This window comes from Lampetra fluviatilis, chromosome 67 (genome assembly GCF_964198595.1).
Source record: "Lampetra fluviatilis chromosome 67, kcLamFluv1.1, whole genome shotgun sequence".
In the NCBI taxonomy this organism is placed as follows: Eukaryota; Metazoa; Chordata; class Hyperoartia; order Petromyzontiformes; family Petromyzontidae; genus Lampetra; species Lampetra fluviatilis.
This window is the reverse complement of record NC_136341.1, coordinates 4,823,807-4,837,029: the sequence shown is the minus strand read 5'-3', so window position 1 is coordinate 4,837,029 and position 13,223 is coordinate 4,823,807. Positions and strand designations below refer to the sequence as shown.

General features: G+C 52.2%; 2 protein-coding genes across 3 annotated transcripts in view; both read right to left on the bottom strand.

Moving 5' to 3' along the window:
* The window catches only part of LOC144952364 (calpain-10-like), an 11,676-nt gene extending 8,022 nt beyond the window's left edge, over positions 1-3,654 (bottom strand). The window contains exons 1-3 of one of the 2 annotated variants that reach the window (XM_078882746.1): positions 3,591-3,654; positions 2,430-2,520; positions 1,453-1,585 (exon numbers count right to left, since the gene is read on the bottom strand). The gene's annotated coding sequence lies outside the window, so the exon portion shown is untranslated. Of the gene's footprint in view, positions 1-1,452; positions 1,586-2,429; positions 2,521-3,396; positions 3,461-3,590 lie in introns of those variants that run through there. The other variant, XM_078882748.1, reaches the window with a different exon arrangement.
* On the bottom strand, positions 2,426-12,189 carry LOC144952406 (uncharacterized). Its single transcript, XM_078882800.1, has 4 exons — positions 12,028-12,189; positions 4,865-5,061; positions 3,726-3,888; positions 2,426-2,440 (listed from the first exon to the last, which is right to left on the bottom strand). Exons 2-4 carry the CDS (start codon positions 5,014-5,016, stop codon positions 2,426-2,428), a joined length of 330 nt encoding a protein of 109 aa, XP_078738926.1. The 5' UTR covers positions 5,017-5,061; positions 12,028-12,189.
* Between the last annotated feature and the right edge of the window lie 1,034 nt (positions 12,190-13,223).

Here is a 13,223-nt window from a genome sequence, read left to right as displayed (position 1 = left end):
AATAGACAGTTGTGTACAACTCGCTCGTTCTACGCAGGGTGCAATAGGCAGTTGTGTACAACTCGTTCGTTCTACGCAGGGTGCAATAGGCAGTTGTGTACAACTCGTTCGTTCTACACGGGGTGCAATAGACAGTTGTGTACAACTGGTTCGTTCTACGCAGGGTGCAATAGACAGTTGTGTACAACTCGCTCGTTCTACGCGGGGTGCAATAGACAGTTGTGTACAACTCGCTCGTTCTACGCAGGGTGCAATAGACAGTTGTGTACAACTCGCTCGTTCTACGCAGGGTGCAATAGGCAGTTGTGTACAACTCGCTCGTTCTACGCAGGGTGCAATAGGCAGTTGTGTACAACTCGCTCGTTCTACGCAGGGTGCAATAGGCAGTTGTGTACAACTCGCTCGTTCTACGCAGGGTGCAATAGGCAGTTGTGTACAACTCGCTCGTTCTACGCAGGGTGCAATAGGCAGTTGTGTACAACTCGTTCGTTCTACGCAGGGTGCAATAGGCAGTTGTGTACAACTCGCTCGTTCTACGCAGGGTGCAATAGGCAGTTGTGTACAACTCGTTCGTTCTACGCAGGGTGCAATAGGCAGTTGTGTACAACTCGTTCGTTCTACGCAGGGTGCAATGGGCAGTTGTGTACAACTCGCTCGTTCTACGCAGGGTGCAATAGGCAGTTGTGTACAACTCGTTCGTTCTACGCAGGGTGCAATAGGCAGTTGTGTACAACTCGTTCGTTCTACGCAGGGTGCAATAGGCAGTTGTGTACAACTCGCTCGTTCTACGCAGGGTGCAATAGACAGTTGTGTACAACTCGCTCGTTCTACGCAGGGTGCAATAGGCAGTTGTGTACAACTCGTTCGTTCTACGCAGGGTGCAATAGGCAGTTGTGTACAACTCGTTCGTTCTACGCAGGGTGCAATAGGCAGTTGTGTACAACTCGCTCGTTCTACGCAGGGTGCAATGGGCAGTTGTGTACAACTCGCTCGTTCTACGCAGGGTGCAATAGGCAGTTGTGTACAACTCCCTCGTTCTACGCAGGGTGCAATAGGCAGTTGTGTACAACTCGCTCGTTCTACGCAGGGTGCAATAGGCAGTTGTGTACAACTCGTTCATTCTACGCTGGGTGCAATAGGCAGTTGTGTACAACTCCCTCGTTCTACGCAGGGTGCAATAGGCAGTTGTGTACAACTCGCTCGTTCTACGCGGGGTGCAATAGGCAGTTGTGTACAACTCGCTCGTTCTACGCAGGGTGCAATAGGCAGTTGTGTACAACTCCCTCGTTCTACGCAGGGTGCAATAGACAGTTGTGTACAACTCCCTCGTTCTACGCAGGGTGCAATAGGCAGTTGTGTACAACTCGCTCGTTCTACGCAGGGTGCAATAGACAGTTGTGTACAACTCGCTCGTTCTACGCAGGGTGCAATAGACAGTTGTGTACAACTCACTTGGCGAATGCTTTCTCGAGGAGTGACACCCAGAAGAGACGTGGATTTGGACAGCGGGCGAAGCAGAGGAGAGGCGGCGACAGCGGCAGCACGGGGAGTCGGTCGTCCACCTCCACCTCCACCCACCCACCGTCTACACAACAACAACAACAACAACCACAACAACAACAACCACAACAACAACAACAACCACAACAACAACAAAAACCACAACAACAACAACAACAACCACAACAACAACCGCAAGCTAATCACGGTTACACAACAATAACAACAACTACCTCCTCTACCCACCGTCTACACAACAACAACAACCGCAACAACAACCACCACAACAACAACCACAACAACAACACCCACAACAACAAACACAACAACAACAACCGCAACAACAACCACCACAACAACAACCACAACAACAACCACCACAACAACAAACACAACAACAACAACCGCAAGTCAATCACGGTTACACAACAATCACAACAACTTCCTCCTCCACCCACCCACCGGCTACAGCACCATCGCCACTACCACCCGCAACAACAACAACAACCGAACGTCAACCACGATTACACAACAATCACAACAACAATCGAACTCCACCCACCACCACCATCGCAACAACAACAACAACTGCAACAACAAACGCAACAACCGCAAAAAACAACAACAACAACAACCTCCACCCACCCACCACCACCACCTCCACAACAACCACACGTCAACCACAATTACCTCCCCACCACCACCACCACCACAACCACAATAACCACCACCTCCATTCTCCCACCACGAACTACCGCCGCAACAACCACACGTCAACCACAATTACACAGCAACCACAATTACCACCTAGCCGCCACCACCACCACCACCACCACCACCACGGCAACAACCGCATGTCAACCACGGCTAAACAACAACAACCATCACAACAACTACCACAACAACAATCACCACCACAGGCCTCTTACCTGTGTTGGCCCTGTGTGGTTGCCACAACCGTACGCACACGCGGCCCGTGTACGCCTCACCTGGACACAACACCTGGCCCGGAGGGAACACCTGCACACAGGTACACACACAGGTACACACACACACACAGGTACACACACAGGTACACACACACACAGGTTCACACAGGTACACACACACACACAGGCACACACACACACACAGGAACACACACAGGTACACACAGGTACACACACACACACACAGGAACACACACAGGTACACACACACACACAGGTACACACACAGGTACACACACACACACAGGAACACACACAGGTACACACACACACACAGGTACACACACAGGTACACACAACAACAACCGCCATTCGCCACTAAGTGGCGGTGACGTCACCACGACACTTGTGCCAGGCCATGTGCACCCTGAGGCCACGTGAAGTGTCGAACGCCCGCTGGCAGGAGGTCACGGGGCAGACCCAGGTGCCACAGGTACACACACACAGGTACACACACACATAGGTACACATACAGGTACACACACACACACAGGTTCACACAGGTACACACACAGGCACACAGGTACACACACACACACAGGTACACACACACACAGATACACACACAGGTACACACACACACACACAGGTACACACACACACAGATACACACACACAGATACACACACAGGTACACACACACACACACAGGTACACACACAGGTTCACACAGGTACACACACACACACAGGTAGACACACACACACAGGTACACACGCAGACACAGGTGTACAGGTGTACACACGCATGCAGTGCTTGCCCCCCATCCCCTCTCACCCCCCCGCCCCCCCCTGCTCCCCCCACCCCCCCACTCCCCTCACTCCCCCCACCACCCCACCCCCCCCGCCCCCCCCACCCCTCTGCTCACCCCCCCCCCCGCCCCCCCGCCCCCCTCCCCCCCGCTCACCGCCCCCAGCAGGTGAGGGTTCCTCAGCAGGGCCACGCTGGCGCTCAGCAGCCAGCAGTCCCCCCCCCACCCCCCCCCTGCTCAACCCCCCCACCCCCCGCCCCCCCCCACTCCCCCCACCCCCCCCGCCCCCCCCAATCCCCCCACCCCTCCCCCCCGCTCCCCCCACTCCCCCCGCCCCCCCCCCCGCTCACCGCCCCCAGCAGGCGAGGGTTCCTCAGCAGGGCCACGCTGGCGCTCAGCAGCCAGCAGTCCCCCCCCCACCCCCCCCCCGCCCCCCCCCCACTCCCCCCACTCCCCCCACTCCCCCCCCCCCGCCCCCCGCTCACCGCCCCCAGCAGGCGAGGGTTCCTCAGCAGGGCCACGCTGGCGCTCAGCAGCCAGCAGTCCCCCAGTGCTCCCTGCACGGGGCGCGCCTGGGCCCACAGGCCCCCCCCCTCCTCCTCCTCCGTCGTGGGGGGGGGGCAGCAGCGTGGGGGCATCGCACAGCTCCTGGGGGGGGGGGCGGTGGATGGGGGGGGTGGGCAAACACGGTCACGCTGCCACCGTCACCACCACCACGTCTCCACCACCACCATTACCACACCGCCACCACCACCACCACCGCGCTACCACCAATACCACCATCATTACCACACCACCACCATCATTACCACAGCGCCACCACCATCATTACCACACCACCACCATCATTACCACACCGCCACCATAACCACCATCATTACCACACCGCCACCATAACCACCATCATTACCACACCACCACCATCATTACCACACCGCCACCACCATCATTACCACACCACCACCACCACCATCATTACCACACCGCCACCACCATTACCACACCGCCACCATAACCACCATCATTACCACACCACCACCATCATTACCACACCGCCACCACCATCATTACCACACCACCACCATCATTACCACACCACCACCATCATTACCACACCGCCACCATAACCACCATCATTACCACACCACCACCATCATTACCACACCGCCACCACCATCATTACCACACCACCACCACCATCATTACCACACCACCACCATCATTACCACACCGCCACCATAACCACCATCATTACCACACCACCACCATCATTACCACACCGCCACCACCATCATTACCACACCACCACCACCATCATTACCACACCACCACCATCATTACCACACCGCCACCATAACCACCATCATTACCACACCACCACCATCATTACCACACCGCCACCACCATCATTACCACACCACCACCACCATCATTACCACACCGCCACCACCATTACCACACCGCCACCATAACCACCATCATTACCACACCACCACCATCATTACCACACCGCCACCACCATCATTACCACACCACCACCACCATCATTACCACACCACCACCATCATCATTACCACACCGCCACCATAACCACCATCATTACCACACCACCACCACCACGTACGTGTGGACGCCTCCACTCGACGGCACGAAGGCACCGGCGGAACTCGGCTCCGGTGCCTCCTCCTCCTCCTCTTCCTCCTCCGGCGACGGCGGTGGCGGAGTGACGGTGCCGGAACAGCGACGAGGGAGCAGCCGGGAAGTCGCCGTCTTCATAGAGACGCGTGCCGGGCATGGCCAACGGAAGAGGGCTTGCGGCTGCTGCGGAGACACAAAGACAAAGATCCCCCGTGTAGCCTTAACAGACTGTAGGGGCAAGTGCTGTTAGTGAGCAGCACCTATGAAGGCCGCAACGGCACACGAGGGGGTGGGTGGGTGGCCAGCACCACGCCCGACCGCCTTTGTCTCCCCAGTGACGATGTTTACCACACAGCGCACCAGGTACTCATTTGAGGCCGAGTCGACCTAGGGGAGGCCGGGGACCTGTTCAGATAATCGTCGCCGCTGGTGTTGGCCGTGAGCGGGAACCGAAATCGGGTCGCTGGGTTCATAGCGCAGCGCGCTAACCACTACACCCACCGCTCCTCGACTTACGTTCGAACTTACGAACTCTCTTCCGAGATACGAACTGACATGCAGGCACCCTCCTCGACTTACGACCTCTCTTCCGAGATACGAACTGACATGCAGACGCCCCCCCCGACTTACGAACTCTCTTCCGAGATACGAACTGACATGCAGAGGCCCTCCTCGACTTACGTGGCATCTACATCTGCAGAAGGTGAAGAACCAGTGGCATCTACATCTACAGAACGTGAAGAACCAGTGGCATCTACAGAACGTGAAGAACCAGTGGCATCTACATCTGCAGAACGTGAAGAACCAGTGGCATCTACATCTGCAGAAGGTGAAGAACCAGTGGCATCTACATCTGCAGAACGTGAAGAACCAGTGGCATCTACATCTACAGAACGTGAAGAACCAGTGGCATCTACATCTACAGAACGTGAAGAACCAGTGGCATCTACATCTACAGAACGTGAAGAACCAGTGGCATCTACAGAACGTGAAGAATCAGTGGCATCTACATCTGCAGAACGTGAAGAACCAGTGGCATCTACAGAACGTGAAGAACCAGTGATATCTACATCTGCAGAACGTGAAGAACCAGTGGCATCTACAGAACGTGAAGAACCAGTGGCATCTACATCTGCAGAAGGTGAAGAACCAGTGGCATCTACATCTGCAGAACGTGAAGAACCAGTGGCATCTACATCTACAGAAGGCGAAGAACCAGTGGCATCTACATCTGCAGAACGTGAAGAACCAGTGGCATCTACATCTACAGAACGAGAAGAACCAGTGGCGTCTACATCTACAGAACGTGAAGAACCAGTGGCATCTACATCTGCAGAAGGTGAAGAACCAGTGGCATCTACATCTGCAGAACGTGAAGAACCAGTGGCATCTACATCTGCAGAAGGTGAAGAACCAGTGGCATCTACATCTGCAGAACGTGAAGAACCAGTGGCATCTACATCTACAGAACGTGAAGAACCAGTGGCATCTACATCTGCAGAACGTGAAGAACCAGTGGCATCTACAGAACGTGAAGAACCAGTGGCATCTACATCTGCAGAACGTGAAGAACCAGTGGCATCTACATCTGCAGAAGGTGAAGAACCAGTGGCATCTACATCTGCAGAACGTGAAGAACCAGTGGCATCTACATCTACAGAACGTGAAGAACCAGTGGCATCTACATCTACAGAACGTGAAGAACCAGTGGCATCTACAGAACGTGAAGAACCAGTGGCATCTACATCTGCAGAACGTGAAGAACCAGTGGTATCTACATCTGCAGAACGTGAAGAACCAGTGGCATCTACAGAACGTGAAAAACCAGTGGCATCTACATCTGCAGAACGTGAAGAACCAGTGGCATCTACATCTGCAGAAGGTGAAGAACCAGTGGCATCTACATCTGCAGAACGTGAATAACCAGTGGCATCTACATCTACAGAAGGTGAAGAACCAGTGGCATCTACATCTGCAGAACGTGAAGAACCAGTGGCATCTACATCTGCAGAACGTGAAGAACCAGTGGCATCTACATCTGCAGAACGTGAAGAACCAGTGGCATCTACATCTACAGACCGTGAAGAACCAGTGGCATCTACATCTGCAGAAGGTGAAGAACCAGTGGCATCTACATCTGCAGAACGTGATGAACCAGTGGCATCTACATCTACAGAACGTGAAGAACCAGTGGCATCTACATCTGCAGAACGTGAAGAACCAGTGGAATCTACATCTGCAGAACGTGAAGAACCAGTGGCATCTACATCTACAGAGCGTGAAGAACCAGTGGCATCTACATCTGCAGAACGTGAAGAACCAGTGGCATCTACATCTGCCGAACGTGAAGAACCAGTGGCATCTACAGAACGTGAAGAACCAGTGGCATCTACATCTGCAGAACGTGAAAAACCAGTGGCATCTACAGAACGTGAAGAACCAGTGGCATCTACATCTGCAGAACGTGAAGAACCAGTGGCATCTACATCTGCAGAAGGTGAAGAACCAGTGGCATCTACATCTGCAGAACATGAAGAACCAGTGGCATCTACATCTACAGAAGGTGAAGAACCAGTGGCATCTACATCTGCAGAACGTGAAGAACCAGTGGCATCTACATCTGCAGAACGTGAAGAACCAGTGGCATCTACATCTGCAGAACGTGAAGAACCAGTGGCATCTACATCTGCAGAACGTGAAGAACCAGTGGCATCTACATCTGCAGAACGTGAAGAACCAGTGGCATCCACATCTGCCGAACGTGAAGAACCAGTGGCATCTACAGAACGTGAAGAACCAGTGGCATCTACATCTGCAGAACGTGAAGAACCAGTGGTATCTACATCTGCAGAACGTGAAGAACCAGTGGCATCTACATCTATAGAACGTGAAGAACCAGTGGCATCTCCATCTGCAGAACGTGAAGAATCAGTGGCATCTACATCTGCAGAACGTAAAGAACCAGTGGCATCTACATCTGCAGAACGTGAAGAATCAGTGGCATCTACATCTGCAGAACGTGAAGAATCAGTGGCATCTACATCTGCAGAACGTGAAGAATCAGTGGCATCTACATCTGCAGAACGTGAAGAACCAGTGGCATCTACATCTACAGAACGTGAAGAACCAGTGGCATCTACATCTACAGAACGTGAAGAACCAGTGGCATCTACAGAACGTGAAGAACCAGTGGCATCTACATCTGCAGAACGTGAAGAACCAGTGGTATCTACATCTGCAGAACGTGAAGAACCAGTGGCATCTACAGAACGTGAAGAACCAGTGGCATCTACATCTGCAGAACGTGAAGAACCAGTGGCATCTACATCTGCAGAAGGTGAAGAACCAGTGGCATCTACATCTGCAGAACGTGAATAACCAGTGGCATCTACATCTACAGAAGGTGAAGAACCAGTGGCATCTACATCTGCAGAACGTGAAGAATCAGTGGCATCTACATCTATAGAACGTGAAGAACCAGTGGCATCTACATCTGCAGAACGTGAAGAACCAGTGGCATCTACATCTGCAGAAGGTGAAGAATCAGTGGCATCTACATCTACAGAACGTGAAGAACCAGTGGCATCTACATCTGCAGAAGGTGAAGAACCAGTGGCATCTACATCTGCAGAACGTGAAGAACCAGTGGCATCTACATCTACAGAAGGTGAAGAACCAGTGGCATCTACATCTGCAGAACGTGAAGAACCAGTGGCATCTACATCTGCAGAACGTGAAGAACCAGTGGCATCTACATCTGCAGAACGTGAAGAACCAGTGGCATCTACATCTGCAGAACGTGAAGAACCAGTGGCATCTACATCTGCAGAACGTGAAGAACCAGTGGCATCTACATCTGCCGAACGTGAAGAACCAGTGGCATCTACAGAACGTGAAGAACCAGTGGCATCTACATCTGCAGAACGTGAAGAACCAGTGGTATCTACATCTGCAGAACGTGAAGAACCAGTGGCATCTACATCTATAGAACGTGAAGAACCAGTGGCATCTCCATCTGCAGAACGTGAAGAATCAGTGGCATCTACATCTGCCGAACGTGAAGAACCAGTGGCATCTACAGAACGTGAAGAACCAGTGGCATCTACATCTGCAGAACGTGAAGAACCAGTGGCATCTACATCTACAGAACGTGAAGAATCAGTGGCATCTACATCTATAGAACGTGAAGAACCAGTGGCATCTACATCTGCAGAACGTGAAGAACCAGTGGCATCTACATCTGCAGAAGGTGAAGAATCAGTGGCATCTACATCTACAGAACGTGAAGAACCAGTGGCATCTCCATCTGCAGAAGGTGAAGAATCAGTGGCATCTACATCTACAGACCGTGAAGAACCAGTGGCATCTACATCTGCAGAACGTGAAGAACCAGTGGCATCTCCATCTGCAGAACGTGAAGAATCAGTGGCATCTACATCTGCAGAACGTAAAGAACCAGTGGCATCTACATCTGCAGAACGTAAAGAACCAGTGGCATCTACATCTGCAGAACGTGAAGAACCAGTGGCATCTACATCTGCAGAAAGTTTTCAAGTTTATTTATTAGGTATAGCCCTGTGAGCAATTCGGCTCTTGAATCGGGTGCAACTGTAACAAAAAAAAACATGAACAAGAAAGCATCTTAAAGTGACTATGTGACTAAGTGCAAACAGAAAATCCAGGAAAAGACAGCAAAATATTCCACAAAAAGCACCGTACACCAACGCTGGGTGCAAAAATCCCAGTGGGATGCAAGTCAAACAACAATAACCACAAGACAACTTAGATTAAGGCCATCAGTCTAACTCCGTACTACAACAAACAAACATGGCCAAACCAACAAACTTTTTGAAATCACCAAAAAAAAGCCATAAAAGCAATGTAACAGTGACCATAAGAACTGTGACCGAATTTTCACAATGAACAAAATAAACAACATGTACCACCAAAACCCTGCAGCCATAGCTGGCTGCATGAGTCACTCCACAACATCTTTGAAAGAGCCTTAAACGGCAAAAAATGAAAAAATAAAATGAAATCGAGAACCACTGGTTGGGTTCTATCTTTGATGGTTTTTTAGATATTTCAGATTCAAGCGAGGTTTCAAAAAAAGAATTCCGCATAATTTCGATTTAAAGCTTTCGTGACTGCAGGGATTCATCTTCTTGGTTCTTTCGGTAAAGTCAAGTAGAAGGGAAGTAATACAATAAAAAAACATAATAAAATAATTCTCACGACGTTTCGGCGACAACGCAAGCCCCTGAGGACGGCTGCTTGCGTTGTGGCCGAAACGTCGTGAGAATTGTATTTTATTATGTTTTATTTTTATTATTTTATTACTTCCTTTCTACGTGACTTTACCGAAAGAACCAAGAAGATGAATTCCGCATTTTTGTGATCTTAAAATCTGAATAATTCGAAAACGGTAAAACGTAGGCGAACGGAATGATGGCAGTGCTATTTTAAAATGTGCCTATTTTCAACGAGAAAACGCGGTGTGTGCATTTGTGTCATTCCTTCACGTAAAGTCCTGGTCACCAGAGGTGGGACAAAGTCATTGTTATGCAAGTCCAAGTCGAGTCGCAAGTCATCAAATTCATGACTCGAGTCTGACTCGAGTCCAAGTCACATGACTCGAGTCCACATCTCAGAGGTGGGACAAAGTCATTGTTATGCAAGTCCAAGTCGAGTCGCAAGTCATCAAATTCATGACTCGAGTCCAAGTCACATGACTCGAGTCCACACCTCTGCTGGTCACAAATGCAACGTTTGTAGGGAATAATAATAGCCATTTTTAAAATTAGACTTTTGAGCCATGAGCAATTAGATAATAACACTTACTACCCAGGAACAAAAGTCGTGTTACTACATCGTGTTATTATTATTAGGCATTTGAGTTAACCTCCCCCCTCCATGCGTACGTACTACAATGAACAGCCCCAAAGGCGAACACATAATGCGCGTCAATACGGTAACGCGCATTCAGCTGAAGGGTGTTGCCCTCGACTAGGATGTGTACGGTAACCCCGTCAATACGGTAACCCCGTCAATACGGTAACCCCGTCAATACGGTAACCCCGTCAATACGGTAACCCCGTCAATACGGTAACCCCGTCAATACGGTAACGCGCTATTTAGATGCACGCGGTAGCGGTCTGAGAGACCCGCTGCACCGCGCCATTACGGTAACGCGCACTGGAGAAAAGACTCGGAGAGCCACAGACTCACACAGAGAGCCACAGACTCACACAGAGAGCCACAGACTCACACAGAGAGCCACAGACTCACACAGAGACCTCATAGACTCACATAGAGAGCCACAGACACGCACAGATACCCACAGAGACCCACAGACTCAATACACAGAGAGCCACAGACTCACACAGAGACCCGTAGACTCACACACTCGCGCAGAGAGCCACAGACTCACACAGAGACCCATAGACTCGCACAGAGAGCCACAAACTCGCACAGAGAGCCACAGACTCGCACAGAACTATAGACTCACACAGAGACCCATAGACTCACACAGAGACCCATAGACTCACACAGAGACACCCACAGACTCACACAGACTCACACAGAGACCCACAGACTCAATACACAGAGACCCACAGACTCACACAGAGACCCGTAGACTCACATAGAGAGCCACAGACTCACACAGAGACCCACAGACTCACACAGAGACCCACAGAGTCACACAGAGACCCGTAGACTCACACAGAAACCCGTAGACTCACACAGAAACCCGTAGACTCACATAGAGACCCGTAGACTCACACAGAGAGCCACAGACTCGATACACAGAGACCCACAGACTCACACAGACTCACGCAGACACCCACAGACTCACACAAAGACACCCACAGACTCACACAGAGACCCACAGACTCACACAGAGACCCGTAGACTCACACAGAAACCCGTAGACTCACCCAGAGACCCAGACTCACACAGACAAAGATCTCCCGTGTAGCCTCAACAGACTGTCGGGGCAAGTGCTGTTAGTAGCGAGTAGCAGCAGCACCTATGAAGGCTACCGGCACCGTGGCACACGAGGGGGTGGCTACCAGCACCACGCCCGACCGCCTTTGTCTTCCCAGTGGCGCCGTTTCACGCTACGCACCGTGACACCAGGTTACTCACTCGAGGCCGAGTCGACCTAGGGGAGGCCCAGGACCGGTTCTGGGGGGATCAGGGCTTAGGGGGTCTAGGACCCCCCCCCCCAAAATTAAATCCCCGTCGCCGCTGTAATCACCAAGCCGAGGGGGAGACCCCACCTCGTAGCCTCTTGAACGGGATGGTGCTGGGCGCCTCTATCAGAGTGAATACGACAGCGAGGGAGGCGTGGCTAGGAGCCTCTATCAGAGTGAATACGACAGCGAGGGAGGCGTGGCTAGGAGCCTCTATGAGAGTGAATACGACAGCGAGGGGGGCGTGTCTAGGAGCCTCTATCAGAGTGAATACGACAGCGAGGGGGGCGTGTCCAAGCGCCTCCATCAGAGTGAATACGACAGCGAGGGGGGCGTGTCTAGGAGCCTCTATCAGAGTGAATACGACAGCGAGGGAGGCGTGGCTAGGAGCCTCTATGAGAGTGAATACGACAGCGAGGGGGGCGTGTCTAGGAGCCTCTATCAGAGTGAATACGACAGCGAGGGGGGCGTGTCCAAGCGCCTCCATCAGAGTGAATACGACAGCGAGGGGGGCGTGTCTAGGCGCCTCTATCAGAGTGAATACGACAGCGAGGGGGGCTTGTCTAGAAGCCTCTATCAGAGTGAATACGACAGCGAGGGGGGCGTGTCTAGGCGCCTCCATCAGAGTGAATACGACAGCGAGGGGGGCGTGTCTAGGCGCCTCTATCAGAGTGAATACGACAGCGAGGGGGGCTTGTCTAGAAGCCTCTATCAGAGTGAATACGACAGCGAGGGGGGCGTGTCTAGGCGCCTCTATCAGAGTGAATACGACAGCGAGGGGGGCGTGTCTAGGCGCCTCTATCAGAGTGAATACGACAGCGAGGGGGGCGTGTCCAAGCGCCTCCATCAGAGTGAATACGACAGCGAGGGGGGCGTGTCTAGGCGCCTCTATCAGAGTGAATACGACAGCGAGGGGGGCGTGTCTAGGCGCCTCTATCAGAGTGAATACGACAGCGAGGGGGGCGTGTCTAGGCGCCTCTATCAGAGTGAATACGACAGCGAGGGGGGCTTGTCTAGAAGCCTCTATCAGAGTGAATACGACAGCGAGGGGGGCGTGTCCAAGCGCCTCCATCAGAGTGAATACGACAGCGAGGGGGGCGTGTCCAAGCGCCTCCATCAGAGTGAATACGACAGCGAGGGGGGCGTGTC

Bases quoted from the DNA above. Each gene is read 5' to 3' on its own strand.
- LOC144952406 (XM_078882800.1), bottom strand. From the start codon at position 5,016: ATGAAGACGGCGACTTCCCGGCTGCTCCCTCGTCGCTGTTCCGGCACC. The intron at 3,889-4,864 runs GTACGTGGTGGT...CCCCCCCCCCAG, and splicing joins TCGAGTGGAGGCGTCCACAC to GAGCTGTGCGATGCCCCCAC.